The 22,567-nt window shown below is 30.6% G+C and overlaps 1 protein-coding gene across 1 annotated transcript in view; it reads left to right on the top strand.

The window, feature by feature from the left end:
* The first annotated feature begins 14,612 nt into the window (after window positions 1-14,612).
* Window positions 14,613-22,567, top strand: part of LOC107448055 (protein spitz) — a 128,937-nt gene continuing 120,982 nt past the window's right edge. The window contains exon 1 of the mRNA XM_043040243.3: window positions 14,613-15,139. Within this exon, the coding sequence (XP_042896177.2) occupies window positions 15,136-15,139 (4 nt within the window). The 5' untranslated portion in view covers window positions 14,613-15,135. The remainder of the gene's footprint in view (window positions 15,140-22,567) is intronic.

Below are 22,567 nucleotides of genomic sequence, written 5' to 3'. Positions count from 1 at the left end.
CTTAATTTTTTTTAAAATTTTTTTTACAAGCATCCTAGATTTATGAGAGCAAATTCCCCATTCTTTATAAAGACGAGCTAAATTTTCTGATTGCAATTTATCAATAAAAAAAAAATAAAAAAATGTGAAAGCATAACAACAAACATAATAAGCAAACATGATGCATTTAGTGTCTTTTTTTATTTTTAATTTTTTACCATCATTCTAGATTTATGAGAGCAAATTCACCATTCTTAATAGAGACGAACTAAATTTTCTGATCGCAATTTATCAATAAAAAAAAATGTGTAGCCATAACAAACATAATAAGCAAACATGACGCAGTTAGTGTTTTTTTCTTAATTTTTTTTACAAACATCCTAGATTTATGAGAGCAAATTCACCATTCTTAATAAAGACGAACTAAATTTTCTGATTACAATTTATCAATAAAAAAAAATTGCAAACATAACAACAAACATAATAAGCAAACATGGCGCAGTTAGTGTTTTTTTCTTAATTTTTTTTACAAACATCCTAGATTTATGAGAGCAAATTCACCATTCTTAATAAAGACGAACTAAATTTTCTGATTGCAATTTATCAATAAAAAAAAAAAATGTGCAAACATAATGCATTTAGTTTTTTTTTTTTCTTTTTAAAATTTTTTTACAAACATCCTAGATTTATGAGAGCAAATTCACTTATTCTTAATAAAGCATTATTCGAATTGTAAAATAAAAAGAACGAAGACATAGATACGAAACTCCCACTGCGGGCAACAGTCACAGTGATGCGGAATATCACAGTTCTTATTTTTAACAGGTAGACAAAACAGTATCCCACCCAAGACTTTTACCTCACAACTTGCTAAATTTCAGTGCGTTGTTTATTTTATACAGGAAGAAAAAAAAATGAAGACTTAAGAGAGAGAGGGCAGGTTGATGGCATTTTCTTGATCTGAATGGTATCGAACGCACTCTTCGATGAGCCAATTAACTGCATACCTATGAACCAGTTCCCGGAATATAGACTCGACATAAAAAAAGGTTAAAAAAGTTGTTTTGAAATTAATTATAATCGCGAACACCACATGTCACTGAACCTTAATATTTTTTTCTTTCTGTCTCAAGCGGACGGTTTCCCACTTTGCAAAAGCTCTGCGGGTGGGCTAAGAACCAATAAAATTGCTCCCTCCCCCTTAATCTTGCTCTCTCCTTGACGCACCGTAATTTTACTTTCCATTTTGTATCAAGGTGGAATTTGTTAGCTTTATAGCCGATCTCATGCCGATTGGTATTATTACTTTATATTATCAGAAGATAGCAAAGAGAAAATGGATCATTGTTCGCTCATACCCGATTCTGAAAATTTTTCTAGATTAATCTGTGAATTAAATGCTGCTGACAAAATTTTTTTGTTGCTGATGAGAAATATGTTATTAGTCGAGCCCACAATTTAGAAGTAGTATGTGAACAAAAATGCTCTTTCCCTCCCCCCAAAGCGATTGAATATTTCTTGAAATCATATATTAATTTGCGGTAATACTATGAAGTAGCTTAGATTTGTTATATTTATGTTGCGCAAAACGTTCATTTTGTGTAATTTTTTTTTTCTGATTTAAATAAGACATTAAATAATACTTAATAGTAAAAAGATTTTGAATTACTGTTAGGTTATTAACTAACATTAAATATTCGATACTCCAGAAAATGCTCGCTTTTGCCATCATATTTTAAAATAAAATATAATGAGGCAATGAGTTATTGAGGAATTTGTTAGCCTTAATGTGATTTCATGACGATTATTATATTATATTATCGGACGATAAGAAAAAAAAAATGGAATATTGTTTGCTCTCTCCAGATTATTAACACTTCTTCCTGGATTCGCTTGTGCATAAAATGTTGCTGATAGTTCTTATTGGAAGTGAGTTATTATAGTCGAGCCCACAATTTGGAAAGAGGATATAAACAGCATGCTCTTCTACTATAATGTATTAAAATAATATATTAAATTTGTGGCATTAATTTAAAGAATATTACACGTGTTATTACTAATGGTGGTTAAAAAGTTCATTTCGTTATTGCTGGTTATATAGGTTTTGCACCCTAACAGAAATGGGATTAAAATGTTAAGTATGAAAAAGAATTTAAATTATTATTAGGTTATATTAAATGACATTAAATGTTCGACACTCTTAAAACTGCTAACTTCGCCAGCAATCGTCATTGGATTTTATTTTAACAGATAATTAAAAAATGGATAATCGAGGAGCTTATTAATTATATTGTTATCCCATGATGACTGGTATTATTGTATTATATTATCAGGCTGGTTGGTAGGGGGCTGGACTCACGTTTGTAAGAGAACGGGAGTTCGAATCCAGTCGGCCTAAGACTCCCCGCGTAGTAAATGGTAACTGGTGCGCGTCAAACCGGTTGGGTCACAAAGTCCTCCTTGCTCCCATAACAAATCAATAACTCTGAGGGTACTGAATTGGAGATGGCTCTTTCTCTGGTTCAGGTAAAAATTACAATCTGTGGACGAATGATTGGACGTATGAATGGGTCCGCCCAATGAACGAGTGTGACGTTCTTGGTCATAGATGGCGCCACTGGAAGACAAGAACAATAGTCCCTCCATTGCTTTAATGGCCTACGTCAACAACAACAACTACTACAGTAATACAACCACAGAGATGGAATTCGAAGTGATGAAAGATCGATATTTGTTATAAAATTCTTGGCCACCAGAATAAGTAGTAATAAGTATCTGATCTTTGAATGCCAAGATAAAATTAATACGATTTTTTTTCTTTCTAATTTCAGTTTATTTAAAAGTTTTAGCAATTTAACGCGCTTTTTTTCGAAAAATTTCTCTTACTCAATTTTTGTATGCTGTGCGAAAGCAATAAGACTTAAAAACTTAACGTTACGATGGGGTGTAAAGATGCGTACAAAAATTTTTTTTAACATTTGAGAATAATTAACCGTTAGACTGTTAAATAACCAAGCGAACCAATCTTTGCAAACTGAAATGCAACTACATAATTAAAATTTGACGTATTGAAAAATCTATTCTTATTAGTAAACTTAACGCAACATTTTTTTCAAAATTTCAATTTGTTCGAAAAAGGGTGGAATTTTTAGTGCTTTTGTGAATTTTTCCTGAAGTTTTTTTTTCTTTTTTGCTTTAAGCATTGTTTATTTATCCATTGTTTTTTTTAAAAAAATAATTTTTCTCTGACGATCTTTATTCTATAAGCTCACGCTAGAGATGATTTCAAAAGTATCAAAAAATAAAAAAGTAGAGATTAGGTTTTTGTAACATATAAATCTCAAAATTTATATCGAAATCTTTAAAAATACAAATAGAGAAAAAGTTTAATACAAGAATGATAAAAACCGTTTTCTTTTTGAACTGTAATAAATTTCGTTAACAAGCCAAAATTACTTCACATATGTTTTAATTTATTTATTTATTGAGACACACAATCCATTTTCCTCATGTAATTTTTTTTTTCAAATTCAGATGATTGTTTTACAAATCTAGGTTATTGCTTATTTTACTCCGATTAATATTTCAGTAAAATGCTCCAATATAAATCTTCATTAATTGTTTACTTTGTGACAAAATGCTCTTTTTTTTCGGGTGGAAAATAAACGTTTAAGAAAACTGAAAAAACAATGTTGAATTACAGTGTTTGGTAAGCGCAGCCTCCAAGTAATAGCAAAAATTTTCAAACTACGTTTCTCAAGTAGAATAAAAAAGATTATTTTCATTTGCCTTTCGTAGAGTAGAGCTAGATACTCGTATGGCTTACTAAGCCGGACAGAACAGTGGGGAGACACCAGAGTAAAGGAGTAACACACTGGTTCACTAGGTTAGGGGTTGAGCATAGGGTTAAATACCCTATCTCATAAGAACCTGCTTGTTATATAAAGCCATAAACATCATCTTCTCTGCCAAAAGCTTTTTTCCAAAAATGTCCCCTCCAGTTACTATGAAACCTGGTTTGTGAAAGCAAACAGGAGGATGGAGATGACTGGAAAAATCTTCTCGGCTAAGACGGCAATAAAAATTCAATGCTGAAATTGAATATGAAGCTGTAACACTTTTCCAAGTCGAAGCTGAAGTGAAAAGATTTACATCCTTGGCACCAGTGAAACTAGGCGAAATGCAAGTGGAGACACCCGACTTAAAAAATGGAAAATCTATTGTTTTCTCTGGAAATATAAATGAAGATGACGCCCAATGTAAAAGAGTGATTCTGGCTCTCCAAAGCAGAAAGAAAGTCTTTCATGGAATAGGATTCATTGTATGCGAAAATAATTCGAGCTAGATTCATAGGAAAATGGGATAAACATCGCAGTTATTGTTTATGCACTTACTAATGACGATAATGATGAGGAGAAACTAACATTCTACATTGATTTGCAGGATGCTAAAGTTAATATTAATCAAAAAGGCAAAATGGTGGTTATTGGTGACTTTAATACTATAGTAGGATCAGAGAAGTACGGAATTGAAAGTACAATGGAAAGGCTCGGACTTGGAAGGATGGATGAAAATGGGGAGCTTTTTATTGATTTTTGGCACAGTAATAATTTAAATATTGGAGGAGCAATGTTTCAAAATAAAAGTACTTATAAAGCTACTTGGTTATCTCCCGATAAAAAGACATGGTATAAAGATTACCACATGTTTTTGATAAAGAAAAATGTACGAGTTCATGGCTGGATGCTCGTGCCATGTGAGGAGCAGATGCAAATTTTGACCATTTATCGGTCGTAAAATAAAAACTACGTTGAGTAACATGAGGAATGAATGCTATTGAAATGGACTCAATTTCGAGAAATTAAAGACCAAGACCGTTAGTCAGGAATTTAAACTGAATTTGGAAACTCGTTTTCAAGCTTAATCACTTAAATGACGTAGAAATAAATGAAGAATTGTGAGAAGCAAAAAAGATCTATATGGGAAGTGCTGAAGAGATTTTTGGAAAGAAGAAATTTGATGAGGAAGAGTGAATATCAAAAAACTTGTAGTTAGTGAAAGACGTGGAATGAGAGAAAAAAAATTGTCGGAAAAAACATTCTGAAATTAAACCAAAAAATTGGGGGAATTGTAAGAGGAAAATAGAAAATGAAAAATAAATGCGAGACAAGATTAAAGGAAATATTGTGAAAATCTGGCCATATCAACAAAAGAAACAATCCGAAATAAAAATTCAAAAAAACTTTGTGATATCATTTATAGTAGAAAGAGACGAACATGCTGAGGGGCAAATTAGGAACAAACAAGGCTTAAAACTTACATCAAAAGAAGAACAAACCAAGAGCTGGACTGATCATTTTTAGGAAACCTTTAACAGACCAAATCTTTCTGTTTTGGAAGATATTCCAGGCAAAGCACCCAGACAATTTGAGATAGACACAGACCTAATAACACAGCAAGTAATTAAATTGCTTAAATGTAGAAAAAGCTGCTGACAGCGTTTACCTACCTGGTGAATTGTTCAAAAAAAGTTCAAAAACTGCAATCAAAGCTTTACCTAACCAGTTAAATAAAATTATGAAGGTTAGTATTAAAGTGCGGCTTAATGATTGGGACGAAAGCGCGCTGATGAAACTACCAAACAAAAAGGTGATTTGACGTTATGTGACAACTGGAGAGGAATATTTTTGTTAAATATTTGCAGTAAAATTTTCACTAGACTAGTGCTTGAACGAATTAAAAAAGTGAAATTGGAAAAAAGTCTGCAACCAAAACAAGCAGCTTTTAGAGCTAATAGATCGTGTGTTGATCACGTTGCAACGTTAAGGATTATTGTCGAAAAATCTATTGAATGTCAATCAAGAATGTACAGCGCGCAAAATAAATAACGGACCACTCTGAATAACTTTTGATGTCACGATCGGATTGTCATGTTCTAGGACTCAATTTTAATGGTTAGATGGAGTAACCTCAAATATGATAATTAATTGGTGCAGGGCGGTATTTTAAGTTACGAAATCAGAGAAAAAAACGTACTTTCTCTGAATAAACATACCCTTTTTTCGACAGATTCGGATTTCTGACCTCCAAAATATAGTGAATAACAGCAGTCTGAGAAATATGGTCCCAACAGTTTGGTCAGGAGAGCTGTCCTAAGTTTGGACTTTTAATGTTAAATTAATTTTTTACGCATTTCACCATATCTCTTGAACTTACGTAAATTGAACACTATTACAAAATACTTTTATTCAAAGATAAAATAACTTTTAGTCAATATTTATATTATTTTTAACCATTTGACCGATTTCTAGTTTAGTTAGTAGTTAGAAAAATTCTGAACTTTAAGATATACAATATTTTGCGTGATTTCAAAGAATTCAATTTTACATGACAAAATAAATTTTTGGTAGCGAAATCGGTCTAATAGTTCCTGAGAAAGCGAATTTTAAAAAAGTCGTATATTTAACATTCGATTTCTCAGGAACTTTTCGACCGATTAATTAAATGAAAATGGATTAGTCATGTTCTACTTAAATCTGAGAAATTTAAGGAAAGACAAGTTTTTAATTGAAACCCTTACGGCAATAGGAAAAGAGAAATACCTAAAAATACTCGGCTATAAATATATAGGCAAGACATGCAAAGAGGCAAAATATTTGACAGTAGAGTGAGATGGCTATGATAGACGCTTTATTCTCTCAGGGTGAAGATGAATATGTATGTATGTATGTTTATTTTTATTTTGGTCAGATTTAAAACGAAGTACGAAGGCGCACAGCTTTCGAATCTCTAAGATGAATAATTTCAGTGTAAGAAGCTTATTAAGAAGGAGAAGTGCAGGAAACGATTGGATCTTTTACTGTCGTCCAGTTATTAAGCTTCAGTTAAAATTAGAGCACAATAGCTAGTCGGAAAATAAATATAATTTAGATTAATGATAAATTCCTCTGGTGGAATTATCGTGAGAAATTCTAATGATAGCGACCTTGAAATAATTAATTAAATCTTGTATTGCCATCTGGCGTAGTAGCTGTAGTTAAAATTTGGACGCACGAGCTTGTCGAGAAATGATCATAATTTCGAATGACCAAAGATTCTTTTTGGAGATGCTGGTCAAGAAACTGTTGAAATTTGAACTGTCATAAGGGACGGAGCTAAAATTGAAATACAGATTTGAAGACTCTTGATAGTCGAAATGCGATCGAAATTCTTAATCTATGCCTCATAGACACATAAGCTAGTTAATAAAGACGTGAAAATAAAGTGATAACCTGTAAATAAAATAATTACTGTAATTTTGGAAATGAAGGTCTTGACGAATTGATTAAAATGGAAACAAAAATCCGTGTTTCCTGACGACATATCTTGATAAACTCGAATACCATATTATGATAAAATCGAGTGTACGATAATTCTCGATAAGGAGAATATCGGGATCAATATTAACAACAATAGATAACGATAATTTGATAATAATGTGATTATTATCAACAACTATAAATATTGATTATGATAATTTCTTGAGTATTTTTAATCGCGATAATTATCGGAGGCGGTATTATCCTAAGTGTTTAAATTTCATTTACTTTAAAAAAATGTTAGAACAAGATTAATCAGATAAATTGGAAATATGTGGTGATAGATCATTAACGATCCCTGTTTTTGGACGATATTTTGCGATGTCAAAATTTCAGTGCTATTTGTTTCAACTATTCTTGTATCAGGGACAAGAATGAAAGCACACTTCTCTGATAACTGTGATGGTAATTTACTTACTGGACAGAAAAATTTATCTACTTTCCAGACACGGGTTCTTATCTATTTCTTGAAGAAAAACACACTTTGATGGAGCGTGTCCACTAAACTCGACCACAATTATAGAGAAAGAAGAACACACTCCTCTGGCAAATGAAGGCTTAATATTCGAGGGTTATCCAGACCATATCGAGAACTGGGAGGGACCTGGTCTCAGCGCAGGGGCTTCGAACAATACAAGCCCTTTGTTCCCGCCCGAGCATCGGGCCACACACGGGTAACCGAGCCTGAAGTTAGGGCACACTCCAGCAACGTCCACTTCCTCTCTAAATTACGTTTCACTAACTGCTCTCCTTCCTTCTTTCCATCGCTTATCGCAACTCTTCAATCTCAATAAAAACGCGTTGGGGAAAAAAAACACACAAAAAAAAACGTGTACTTAAAAAACTGACTATTCGAAATGTAAATATTTTTTAATTTACTTTAAATTAGAAAAAAGCTAAAACAATAATAATAATTAAATAACAATAATTAAGTAAAATTGTTTTTGTAAATGCACTTAGAGGATAAGAAAATGGACGTAGCTTGAATTGTGTACTTAAGAAAATGGCAAATTGTTCGAAAGGCGAATAAGAAAATGCATATATCGCAAATTGGGTATTTAAGAAAACGCACACAGCTCAAAATGTGTTTTTAAGAAAATGAACTAAGCTCAAAATACGTGTTTATGACAAGGAACACGGCTCACACTTAGAAAAAAAAGTATGGTCATAACTACCAGAATATGGTAATGTTTAACCTGTTTCTGGCGCGAGGGGTACTCCGAAATCTCGGTCATTTTTACCGAAGCGATTTAGTACTGATTTTGGTAAAATTAACATTAAAATATGGTTTTATAATATGTGATAAAATTTGGTAAATGTGGTAAAATTTGTCAATTTCATCATGATATTATAGAGCATGGCATAAAAACCATTTATTCAATTCAATTTACTTTCTTTTTTTTTCTACTAAACGTGTGGTAATAAAAACTGTAATTTTGAAAATCAGAATTATCGGTAAGCCGTTGAAATATGAACAAAAAAAATTACAAAATTAATGGTTTTAATACCGTATATTTTGGTTTTATAGCCAGAATTAAGTTTTTTTTATCGCCATTTAAGACGGTAATTAATTCAAAATTTTTTTTCCTCCGTGCAAAATACGTCTTTTCAACGTTGAACTATATTTTTAGCAACAATATCTTGAAAATTATATACTTTTTAGAACATTAAGCGTAATGATTTTGAAGCAAGGTCCTGGACTAAGTATCGGGGTGGCTAAGTATATTGCAAATTTTACTTTCAGATGATCTCATTGAAGTAACAGAACAGGAAAAAATCAGAGCCGATTTCTTTGAAAATTTTTACTTTTCTGTAGCTTAAAAGATTCGTACGAATTAATTTAAATGTCATCATCCTAAAACGTTTGTGAATCCATACTAAGGACTTTATAGTACAAACTTTTTTTGAAAGGAACAATATGTGTATGATAATTCTTATTTTTTATTTTCAAAATTCTAAACGTTTTAAATGGCATTGAAAAAAATAAAATTCCTACTAGTATGAAGTGTATACATTTCTACCACTATTACAAATTTATGAGATATTTGAAAACTCTTTAAAAAGAATCGTAGACTTTTTAAGTCTGCTAAAAATAGCTTATATTTAAAAAATGTTCTGCATTAAGTAAATTGGATTCCTTAATTAATTAGTTTTAAAAAAATACCAAGATAAGTTTGAAAAACGAAAATCAAAATTTATGTCCATTTTCTTATATACTATGTCCATTTTTAAACATGCATTTTGTGCAATTTTAATTTTGTAAAATACTTATTTTGAGCAACGTTCATTTTCTTAAAAACGTAATTCGAGCTTTGCCCATTTTCTTAAAGACACAGTTTGAGCTATGTCCAAAATGTGTCCGATTTATTTTCAGACAGTAATTATTTTCGTTGTTAAACTGAATATTATCTATGCAGTTAGTTCAAAGTTACAAATTACAAAATATAAAAGGAAATTTTTATTTCATTTTTATATAAACTTATGAAGAATTTTCCTTTTATGGAAATATATAAATTATATCAAGATTTTATTATGATTCTTTATTTTCTTAAAATTCATATTTGAAAATAATTCCATTTCAAGGAAATAAATATTATTATTTTTAAGAATATATTTTTATGGAAGATTCTAAGAAACTACCAAATTGACACAGATAACAATTTAAAAACAAATTCTAAGATCCTAATTTCTTTAGATTTCTTAACGCATGAATATCTAGCCTTGATATAGATATTTTGCATAAAGAGATATAAGAAGATTCTACCTATATTTGTTTAAATGAAAAGAATAATGTAAATACTATTAAAACGATTCACAATCAAGCTGGGAAAAAAAAACGTTGTCAGTGAACCGTGACTGTTTATTTAAAGAATTATTTACAAATTTGATTTTATTTACGTAAACTAGTTTTTGCAATTTAACACCTTGTATAAATTATTCAATAACATCTTAATTTACAAAAGTTATTAAAATTTACAAATATTTTTTTACTATCAAATTATTTCAAGTGATGCATAATTAGAATCTCTTCTTTGACGAAGAATCATATAAACTGAAAGCGATAAATTACAAGCAACTCGTCCTGTGGAGATAAAAGACGAAAACTGTGGAAAAAAATTTCATTATAGGAATTGTTTTCAGTTTAAAATTTTACGCTGCACTGTTATCGTAAAATAAACAGTTAGGTTTAAAATACTCGTTTCAAGTACTGCTATTTCTTGGTTAAAAAAGATGTCTTTATATGATAAGTAAAATAAAAGCGTTTTCAAATTAAGAATTCAGATTATTTTAATAAATCCATTTCTTTCCTTCTCCAGGTCTTTTTCATGGAATTTTTTAAAAATGCATTATAGTCTGACTAGAATTATTTTCTCGATAAAAATAATTTGAAATACTAAAAAAATGAAAACAAATGAAAAAAAAACGAATAAAGTAACAAAGAAGCTTCTTTTTTATTTAAAATGTTACGTTAAATGCTTTTTTTCAGAAGAAATGTTTTATTAAAGTGTTAAGTGAAAGTTAGATTATTGAAATTATTTTAATTAATCAATTAATTTCTATTGTCCTTTATTTCCCAAAAAATGCATCATATTTGGTGAGGTGAGTTAAGTTTTCAATATGAATTATTCTTATGTGTTTATTTTTTTTAGATTTTAAGTAATTTTTGGATAAAGATATTAGGTAAAGTGTTAAGAGCAAATTCATTAATTTACGAACCTTACCTTCAATTTATCAACATATCACGTAATTGTTAGCCAATCACTAATTTATTTTTCTCCTGTCATCACTTCTTGTTTTAAAATGTGATTTTAAAATTTTAATTAGTGCTTTTCACCTCTTTAGATTCTTAGAAATTGCGTCGTAGTTTTTCTTTCAGCCACAATCAAATTGCGGCGGGTGATGTTTGATGAACAAACCATCGCACCTTTTCGATGGCTAAACATGGCTAAATTTTAGCATAGCATCAAAAAGCAACAAGAAAAAATTACGAGTTTCTAATATCTTGTAGTGTGTCCTTACTCTTGAAGCATTATTTTATTTTGTAGTCCTTGTCCATAAATGATTTATCAATTTTTGGACTTTATGCTTTGCTTGAAAATATCTTCTTTTATTTTGGAATGTATTTTACTGTTCCCATCCAATCATCCAGACTTTGAGGGCAATTGCGTGATATCTTTCTATTCTAGATCCCTTGTATGGAACAGTTTCAAAATTTCCATAAGAGAAGGATAGAGGAACTGGTTACCACGCTTGGTATTGCGTAAATTAATGATTAACTAATTCAGATTTTTTTTAAATACATAAGTATAACTTTATTTTTGGTTCGTTTGTTTAATTTTCTACTAAAACTAATTTCTTAGCTAGAAAATTAGCGCTTTATCAAACAAATTTACTAATCCGTAAGCATATAATAACGTAAATATTTTTTTGAAAAGACCAAGTATTGTAAACCATAGTTTTGAAAAGATAATTATTTTACGAAATGTAAGATTATTTAGTATTAATTTTACATACAATAGCAATAGCTACTTTGAATAGTTGATATTATTTTAAAGCAAGAAAAATCAAAAAATATTTTTAAAATCCCTCCGGATAAGATATCTTGTCTATCCACCGACGTTAGGTCTAGGAGAAAATTCTTGTTTCCTTTCTTTTCGGAAAATTTTGGCTCTTAACCTATAACAGACTGTTATCAGAATCTCGAAATTCTATAGCTACGTTAATTCTCTAGCTACGATCTATTCTACCCAGCCACTATCGTCTGTGAATTAAAAAAAGGAAGAAAGAAAGAGAGAGGAAAAAAGAAAGAAAGAAAGAAAGAAAGAAAGAAAGAAAGAAAGAAAGAAAGAAAGAAAGAAAGAAAGAAAGAAAGAAAGAAAGAAAGAAAGAAAGAAAGAAACCTTATGGTATTGCGCTGTAGCAGGAGCAACCATCTCTGAAGACGAACGCGTGCCATTCTGAATTCAGTCCTTAGTTGTAATTTTGGTAGCTTTTCCTTCTTACAGCAACCTGTAACAAGGGGAAATCACGAGTTAGTACTGCAGAGAAACCAACATCTCACAACAGGTGAAAAAATAGAATTGGAAACTTGAATAATTTTCCAAAATATGTTTAAAATAGTATTCTGTTTCAGATGAACGATTGACTTTTAAGTATCAGTATTTTAAAATTTTATTAATTGTGAACACTTTGAAATATTTTAAATTTTTTTAACAGAGAAATCAATTTAAATTTAAGATAATACGTTTTTTAAAACGTTCAAACAGCATGGCAAAATATTATTCTCGGAAGCATAAAATCTTAAATAAAGTAAACTAAATAATATATTTAAATAATCCGTAGTTAAAAGGAAAATTTATTATTAAATAATCCGTCATTCCGAAATATGCCGAAAATTTATTTTTAAAACTAGCTTTATCAGTTAATTGTTGCAACATTTATTTCAATATTTAACTTGCAACTCTTCCTCTCCTTGTAACGTAAATGCTGGTCAGCTCCATCAAAAAATCCTCCACGAAGGCAAATTTCTCCCAATACCCGATCCAGGAGTTACCTTGTCTTCTGGATTGGGTTCAAAATTATAAGGCTACGGAGTTGAACATTAGTAGTCGTAAACCCATAAAAATTGGGTCGGCTTTTCAACCGGTTATAAAATATAAAAATGAAATCATAAACATTAAATTTGATTTAAACATATTGATTGATTTTTTTCAGAATAAAACTTCAAATAAAAAGGTAACTATTTTGTGACAGACTAATACTTTACTTCCTACACAAACTGGTACATACCGATCTGAATAGGCTTAAAAACCATCATTGGGGACAGAATTACCGTTTTCATACAATGACAGTTCAGTACCTTAAACACTGTGACACCACTAAAAAATTACAAACTTTGTTAGCAAATCTTTCAATAAAATTATTTATAAATATTATGCGGTTGCAGTGCTGCCAGTTTTAATCTTAGACTTGACTCTTTAACTGGTATAGAGTTTCATTTTACAAATAAGGCTCTTTACATGTTGAAAAAGGGCAATTCCATCTCTCATTTTGAGACAGACTATAACTTTACTTCTTAAACAAGCTGGTACTTACTGATCTAGATCTGCATAGGCTTTAGAACCGCTATCGAGGATAGAACCTTCAGTTCTACCCAATAACAGTTCAGTGCCTTAAACACTGTGCCATCACGGGAAAATTATAAACTTCAATGGTAATTATTTAAATAAAACAATTTATAAATACTTTGCTGTTGCGGTGTAGTAAATTATATCCTAGATTTGACTTTTTAACTGGTATAGAGTTATAGTCTTTTGCACGTTGAAAAATGGCAGTTCTATTTCCCATTTTGAGACAGACTATAACTTTACTTCCTAGACAAGCTGGTACTTACAGATCTAGATCTGCATAGGCTTTAAAACCGCTATCGAGGATAGAACCTTCAGTTCTACGCAATAACAGTTCAGTGCCTTAAACACTGTGCCATCACGGGAAAATTATAAACTTCAATGGTAATTATTTAAATAAAACAATTTATAAATACTTTGCTGTTGCGGTGTAGTAAATTATATCCTAGATTTGACTTTTTAACTGGTATAGAATTATAGCCTTTTACACGTTGAAAAATGGCAATTCTATTTCCCATTTTATCAGGAATATTATTTTTTTGCTTTTTAGAGAATCTAGTTCTTACCGATCAGGAGCTGGATAGGCTTCAAACCGCCATCGAGTACGGAACCTCGATTACGAGAAATGACAATTCAGTGCCTTAAACACTTTTCGATCAAGAAAAAATAATAATCTTTATAATTATTCTAATAAAATAATTTGTAAATAGTATATGAATGGGCAAATATATGCTTCTGGTTATTTCCAAGATCTGACTGGTAACAGGAACAGTTAAGCGTTGCCTTTTGCATATAAGGCTTTTTACATGTAGGTTTTTGCATGTTGAGAAAAAGGCAATTCTATCTCCCATTTTGTGACAGACTATAAAATATTTGCTGTTTTTCAAGACTTTGCCTGACATCAATCGAAAAAAAAGACACAAAAAAAGGAAAGAAGACCTGGAGTAGGCGTTCGCAGTATGAGTTGTTGGAACGGGATTGACGCCCGTCGAAGAGGCGTTCGAGGAATTCGATCTGTGGGTGAATTCAGACTCGCCTCCACCGACATGGTAAGTAACCACTTCTTTTTATAAATGCATTCATCATTATTCTCCTTTTTTTCAATTACAGCAAAATGCAAATTGGAAATTTTCATTCAAAAAACAATGAAAGGAACATTTAGTTGGATTTACTTCAGCGATGAGGTACATTCCAACTGATGAACTAGTGGTTATTGTTCAACGCAGTACTGAGTGAGACATCTTACCGAGGTTTGGATACAAAAGTGTCTTTCTTTTGAAGTTGTCTTTGTTTCATTTATATAAAAAAAGAAGTATTAAATGTTGTTATCTTACTACAACAAAGATGCAGGATCAAAAAGAGAGGAAGTATTAGAATTTTAACTTTTATTTCTTAATGCTTCCGAGTTTAATTGAAAAAAAAAATTGGCTAAATGACAATATAATTACTTGCAAATATTCTAAAGCCATCTTTGGAATCCATATTTTATTTGGAAAAAAAAATATATAAAACTGAGTTCAAGTATAAACTAATAAATAGGGTTAGAGAAATTTTAGTTGTCTAAAGTGTCTTTATCTGAAAATATATAGCTCGAGAATTTTCGAAAAATAAGGAAACTGTATTATTTATATCGAACATTATTTTGCAATGAAACACAAGACGTCAACGGAATGGGTAAGTCAATTTGTTTACTTTAAATTAACAAATTGTTAAATTATTAATAAGTAATATCGTTATCACATCCGATTGCAATTTAGAAAATATTAATTAAATAAGCAACATAATTTCCCTTCATGTTTCTTTTAAATAAATTTACCATATTATGAAAGCTTTACAGCTGCTTAGATATTAGGTAGTTGTTTTTTATTGAAATTGTTTTTTTTATTTATTGAATATGACTATTTCTCTAGTTGTCCCATTGTATTGATGCTTCAATTTCGCCCTTGTCTTTTAGCTTTTCTATCAGTTACCTTTCCATGAAATGTTTAATGATTTAATCAAATATAAATGTTTAACTTATTGCTTCTCATGTTATGTAAATTTACTATGTTTTAAAAGATGTTTGGATCAAGTGAAAAACTTGAGAATTTTCCAACCTTGTGGATGAAATGTAGATTAAATACAATATATGTGTGTTTACTTTGTACGAACATTTCTCTAGTGTTTTTTTTTATGGATTTATATTTCAAATCCATCTTTTAACATTTTTGTTGATTACCTCTTTATTCAATATTTAATAACTTATGCAACGTTATACTTCATTTATATTTATAAACATTCTATAGTTTCTGGTATTAAATAAATTTCCCGTATTTTGAAAAATTCTTAACTGAAGTGATTTGCAAGATTTTTTTTAACTTCGTAGATGGTAAGTAGAGAAAATTGGTTGAGACCATTGATAGTAACTGAAACTGTGCGTATTAAACTGTGCCAAGTTAACACTAAAAATTTTGAGCTAATCTTAGAACATTTTTGATGACAGAATCATTGCTTATTTCAAATAATTTTAAAGCTTCAAATATTTTTAGCGAAAAACAATAATAAAATACTCACAAGGAATCATTTAAAATAAATTTTTAATTTTAATTTTTGCGTTACTGGTGTAGTTTGCTTAAAAAATAATGCGCGATAAATATTTCTTTGCTATTCCACAATCTATATTAAAATCCTAAAAATAATTATGTAATGAAAATATTGATTAAATTTTATTGTTGACGTTTTTCTTGAAAGTTCTTCTATTTACTCTAAAAAAACCAACAGTTTAATATTTATACATGTATTGACAAAAGTACCCAGGTAATGTAAAAAATTGCTCAAATATCATACAAGTAATCCATCTACTATACACTTTAGTGCAATGAATGACTGATGCAACGTTAAAAAACTTGATTGTTTTTACTTTGGATAACCAATTCATTGATTAAAATTTCCTTGCCTTATTTGGTCACGATCCCGTCATCGAAGAAGTTAGACAATGTAAGAAAAATCACTAAAGTCATTTAAAGTTTTAAAAATAGTGTTGCAGTTTCGATGAATAGAATTTACTCTAAACACAAATTGATACTAAGTAAGTTTAGTTTCAAATTAGCCGATTAATTAAGTTAAAAAACACATGCACAACTTTTTGCTTATACGAAAAGTTAACTCTCATTATATTCTCTTACATATTCCGTTTGGTATCTTTGTTATTTGCTATTAAAATGTTTAGCACAACGTATTCTAACATTAAAAAAGTGCAAAAGTCTCAATAGCACTTTTAATGAATAATAAATCAAACTAGCAACTTTTTCAAAATTAAACTGTACCCGTATTTGCTAGTATTAATTATGCGAGCTAATGTATTTTATTTGTAATGGTTCTTATGCCAAAACAAAACGAACTTCACTGTTATTAATTCTTTTAGGTTAAAAGAATACATAGATCTAAAACAGTAAACAATACATTTTAAAACGCATTATAAAGTAAAAATAATCATTTAGTTCAGTGTAATGGTGCTGTTCCAGAACTAAAAGACAGCATAACCATAACGTTTAAAAATTAAAATCAGTCTTTACATTTATTTGCCGCGCTTAATCGGAAATTAAAATGGACTTTAACTTGGCAACCAGTTTTATTTAACTTTTTTAAGCCTAGACGAAAGATTTTTGCTATTAAAATTTTTTCTTATTACTAAGACCCAGGGGTTGAGACTCAACTGATGTATGACTTAAGTTTGAGTTTTCAAATATATAATTTATGTACATTTATGACATCTATATCCAGGGTTGAGGCTTAACTGATATATGTCTTAAATTTGAGTACTAAAATATATTATGCAAGTTTATCGCAAACCCGAAATGGCATATAACCCAGGGATTGAGACTTTACTCGTATAAGCCATAAATTTCAGTACTTAAATACATAATTTATGTATGTTTATGACATCTATATCTATCGTTTATGGCATCTGTTGGAACCAATTTTTCATTTTCTGCTTATCTTTTATAAGGGCCGTGTGTTTTTCGAGTTTCCTTCACACAAGTATTAACAACTGTGTTTAATAAGCACTAATTTAAATGCATCATCAAAAATATATCGCGATATTTCCTTTCTTAGCCAGCATATTTGTTTCTATTAATTTTTCTTTTGGTTCCGTCGACTTCTATTTTTAAATATTTTATTAAAATGCTATTTCCATGCAAGCGTTTTATTCTATATTATTGGTTTTCATCCATGAAATTTCATTGTTGTTGTTATTGTTGTTGTTAATTTACGTCGCACTAGAGCTGCACAATGGGCTATTGGCGACGGTCTGGGAAACATCCCGGAGGATGATCCGAAGACATGCCATCACAATTTTGATCCTCTGCGGAGGGGATGGCACCCCCGCTTCGGTAGCCCGACGACCTGCGCGTGAAGTCGAGCACTTTACGGTAGCACAGTTTAACGAGGACCAATACCGCACACCCTCGGTCCCTACGCAGACTGATCCAAGTGGTCACCCACCCGCACACTGACCGCAGCCAGTGATGCTTGACTTCGGTGATCTGCTGGGAACCGTGTCTTAACGATGCCACTGCGGGACCATGAAATTTCATATTTCCGATACTGTTCCCGAACCATATAACACCTGAAAGAGCTAATTGTTCACAAACCAAAACATGAAAATTTGCAAATTGCTTTAAGAAATACGCTCCAAATCGATGCTACCGTTCTCGAATCATTAGCAAACAGATATTCAGACAGACTTTCACTTTTATATATAGAGAGATTTAATATTTGAAGAGATGAATTAGTTCGTTACCAGTTTATTGCATTTTGGTGTAGCAGTATACGTGTCCTTTTTGTCAAGTGATGAAAAATTTGATTTGCTGTTTGGTTTAAAAGCTGTTTGCGGAATGATTTATCGACGTAATTTTCTAAAACCCATGGATTCTAATCAAAAATAGTTTTAAATAAAAAATAAACACACCATAGAAAGTGATACAAAAATGCGAATGTTTAATGCAATTAAACATTCTTCGCTGGTGATTGAAGCACCCCGAGATTCCAATAAAAACACTTTGCATATCCAGCAAACCTGATGAAGATAATTATCATATGATGAGTTACTTGATCCTATCAATTATAACTTCAGAGTGACTCACGAACAGTTTTATGTGTTTTCTGACGGTGCCTAATTGGGGCATACATGAACAGTCAATCGGCAATGGCGTAAATCTCTCTGCGGGAATCAGCATTTGGGTTCGAAATTCATGAATTATTTACAGGAAACTAATAAGTGAGGGGCCCCAGCGTTGTCGGCTACTTCAGCATCTTTGAGAGACGATTCTTGACGGTAGGTAAATCCCTACAGCTCCAAGAATCATCGGTCTGGGAGTTTAATTGAAGGTATTACGTGGCCGCTTAAGTCAAATGATTTTTTCCTCAATTAGTTGAATGAGCAGAAATGATGTCTTATGCTCATGTTTAATTGATTAAGTGATATAGATGTATGGTACTTTTCTTCCAAAGAGAAGTAAGATGAGAATAATTCAGATTGCATTTTATTATCTCTTATTTAGGAGGTAAGATATAGCGGCAAAATTTTCTGAACCACCGGGGTTTCAGAAATAGACTTTGAAAGTGTAAATGGTGGAATGATTTATTGAAAATGCTTATGAGCTTAAATATAGAGCAAACATTGTTACTCGCCTTATTTTGGACAGAATAATAATTTACAGGGTTTAGTTATTATTGCAGCAGGAAAATTAAACATGTTTTGGGAGTTTTGTCTTCAGCAAAAGGATGGAATAAACCAAAATTTTGAAAAACATTTTAATTTCACAACTAGTTCTTTGTACGCCATTCTGTACACAGCCTGCTTCTCATTCTCTCTTCCCTTGGACTTTTGAAATATAATTTGTTTTTCACTAGACCAAGCCAAAGTTGTGATGCTTTAATTACTTTTATAAGCGAGGTTTTTTACACTTTTAAATTCACTATTATATCTTATTCAATTAAACAACTAGTGAACTATAGTAGTTGACTAAAGCGATTCAAAACAAAATATTTGTATACTGATTTTGTTCAATAAATTTGCTTTTTCTCCTCGAAGAGCGTACGGCTAAACCAACTGCAGTAATTTTTTTTTTGTAGCCTAAATTTTGCACGAAGTGCCCTAAAAAAAGTTGTATTTTCTTAAAAGTGAATCCCCAGAAAATTGTTCATAAAAAATATGCTGTAACATTTAATAATCTTACGCAATTTAAAAAAAAATATTATAAATATGCGTTTATTTCTGAAGTCAATAAGTGAAGATTAGTTCAAGTTATGAGCTCAGACGAGAAAATGCTTTTGAAATTTTCTGGATTCGTGCAGTGAATTCGGAGAAGGGCAGCACGAAAATTCAAAATTCTAATCCTTAGAAATTTTTCCTACTCACAAACTTTTGGGTATATTATTTAAGGGTACTAAGCCACCTTTAAGGAAAGAAAAAGGAGGAAATAATATTTTTTTTCCTTCAAAATCTTAGAGAGAAACCTAACTTTTCAAGAAAGTATGTATAAAAAAATGTACGGGCCCTTAAATTTTTTTTCCTACTTGTTCTTATTTTTGAATAGGTCTAAAATAAATTCCGAAATATTAAATTACTTTGAAGGATTTTAACGATTTTATGGAACGGTAGGCTTATTTTTGTACCTTTTTTAGTGTGGTTTAAACAAATCTCTTCCCGGCATGTTTTATGCATATATTTTCCCAACTATAAAACATACAATTTGCAAATTTGTACGTGTTTTTTTTTAAATAAATTAAAGGTATTTGTAATTTATAAGGCATTTTTAGCTTGCCCAGTAAATTTTTTTTTAAAAAATGCGAACACATTTTTTTTGATCTACATTTTTTAAAAATTACCCATAAAAAACTATTGCTTTATTTAAGGTTCTTCCTTAATATAATGGAAACTATCGCGATTCTACAATCTTTTGATAGTAGTTACAGAAAAAAATTTTGGGAGAGGTACAAAATAAAATCCAAAGGCAATAAGTAAGGAAAAAAGATACAAATTTCTAATTTTTGTTTTTAAATTATTATTTGCTCTTTTATTTATTATTCTTTTATTTAGTTATTTAGTCTTTTATTTATTCCCCATTTATTTATTTCCTTATTTTGTTATTTATTCTTTTATTTATTTATTTTTTGTTGAGTGTGATTTTACAAAGATACTTGCATTTAATACGAATTTAATAACATTACCAAAGAACATGATTTGCAAAACATTTGGTATTACATTTCAAAACTATTTTTTAAATACTTTTTTCGCAATTCAAACAGCGAAGTTTTCGCATTTGCTTGAACAATCATTATAAATGTTAGCCTGAAATTTCTCTGTCGCAGAAATCACCAACACAGCTAAATCTTTTTAGAAGATTTTAAGATTTTTTTTCTTATGAGATTTTTTTTTAAATTTTATTTTATAACTTATTCTTTTTAAATTCATTTATTTTTTATAGTTTCGTAGTTTTAACTCCATTTTTTTAGAATTATAAAAGGAATATTATTTATTTTATTTTTTATTTATTGTGCTAATGTATGCTAGGAACTAATGTTAATGTATGCTATCGGAATTAAATTCGCACTATCCGGTTCTATGAATGCCTACTCTTGGTATTAATAGACAGAAATGGAACGAAATTAGCACAAATCCCGGCACAAAGTACTTTCTGAACCTTTACTTACGAAAGTTCGTGGCCATCCTCACGGAAATAAGTAAATGAACACATTAGATTAAATCGAAAGATTCCATAAAAGTATCTGTTCCATAAAGATAAAGATTCCATAAAGATATCTGTATTGAATCCATAAAAGAACTTCTGAAATATCATGCCCAATAGACATTATAAAACTAACTTGAATATTTATATCATAAATCTGATTGAAAATAAAAATATAAATAAACAAGCACAGCTTTATAATAAAGTATACTAGCTTCTAAAACAAATGCATACTTAATAAAAAAGAAAAGAAAAAGGAAGGAAGGTAAAGTAAAATCCCTTAATAAATATACTTTCTTGTTCCATAAACGATTTAGCTTAACAAGTAACCAATTAAAGAAACTATTGTTGAAGTTGCCGACATATTCATTGCTGATGAAACTTCGCGGGAAGCTGTTGTATTCGAAAGGAATGAATAGCCGTTTGCTCTAGAAAAGCCATAAAATAGTGTCGGAACGTTTACGCTAACGCATCTATACACTATAAAATCGTTAGGGGGTAAACTTGAAGGTTTTGTTTCTTCTTCCACTAGCTGTTTCACAGTATGCTGATACTTTACCTACATGCGGGACTGACAGGGTGTTATTTTATTATTTTACTTACGTATTCAAATTCAAAGCTATAAAATAGTAAGAACTTTCATTGAACCTAAAATCAATTAATTCTGAGTTGAAAAACGAGAATTTAAATAAAAGCTCCTCGATAAGTACGCGATTATATTATTATTTAATTACACAAATCTTTGCAAATTAGCTTCAAGAAGATAGATCATTTGCCAGGAAGTTGATGAGCAACAATTTTATCTTAGTCCCAGCTAGGCTAACTATGGTCATAGAAGGACATGCTCTGAGAAATCAAGAAGTTGGTAGGCAACAATTTGATCTTGGTTCCAGTTGGGTTAACTATGATCCTACAAGGACATGCACTGAAAAATCAAGAAGTTAATGAGTAACAATTCGATCTTAGTCCCAGTTGGGCTAACTGTGGTCCTACAAGGACATACGCCAAGAAATCAAGATTGAAAGCCTAAAGATTTTGCTTATATAGACCTATTTAGAATATCGATCTTATATAAGAAGTTAATTGGTTCTGATAAATGTGGCTGAATCAGAAAATTCTGCGTAAGTTCAATATGTGGCTTAGTAATGGCTATAAAAAATTGGAAGGGAGTTGCTATGGATAGGATGCGCTGGCGTTTGTCAGCTGTTGAGGCAGCCAAGGCCTGCAAGGGGCTGTTGCGCTGACAAAGAAGAAGAAGAATGGCTATAAAATATCTCGCTAATTATACAATTCTAATTAGGATCTGTCTAGGTTAAGACTGACGAATCCATGGCATGCGTGCCACTGAGCGACATGAGACAGACATTTC

The sequence above is a fragment of the Parasteatoda tepidariorum genome, chromosome 9, assembly GCF_982258835.1.
Source record: "Parasteatoda tepidariorum strain Cologne lab strain chromosome 9, Ptep-v5.0, whole genome shotgun sequence".
Taxonomy (NCBI): Eukaryota; Metazoa; Arthropoda; class Arachnida; order Araneae; family Theridiidae; genus Parasteatoda; species Parasteatoda tepidariorum.
The sequence above is the reverse complement of the archived record's forward strand: the minus strand, read 5'-3'. Positions and strand labels throughout refer to the sequence as shown.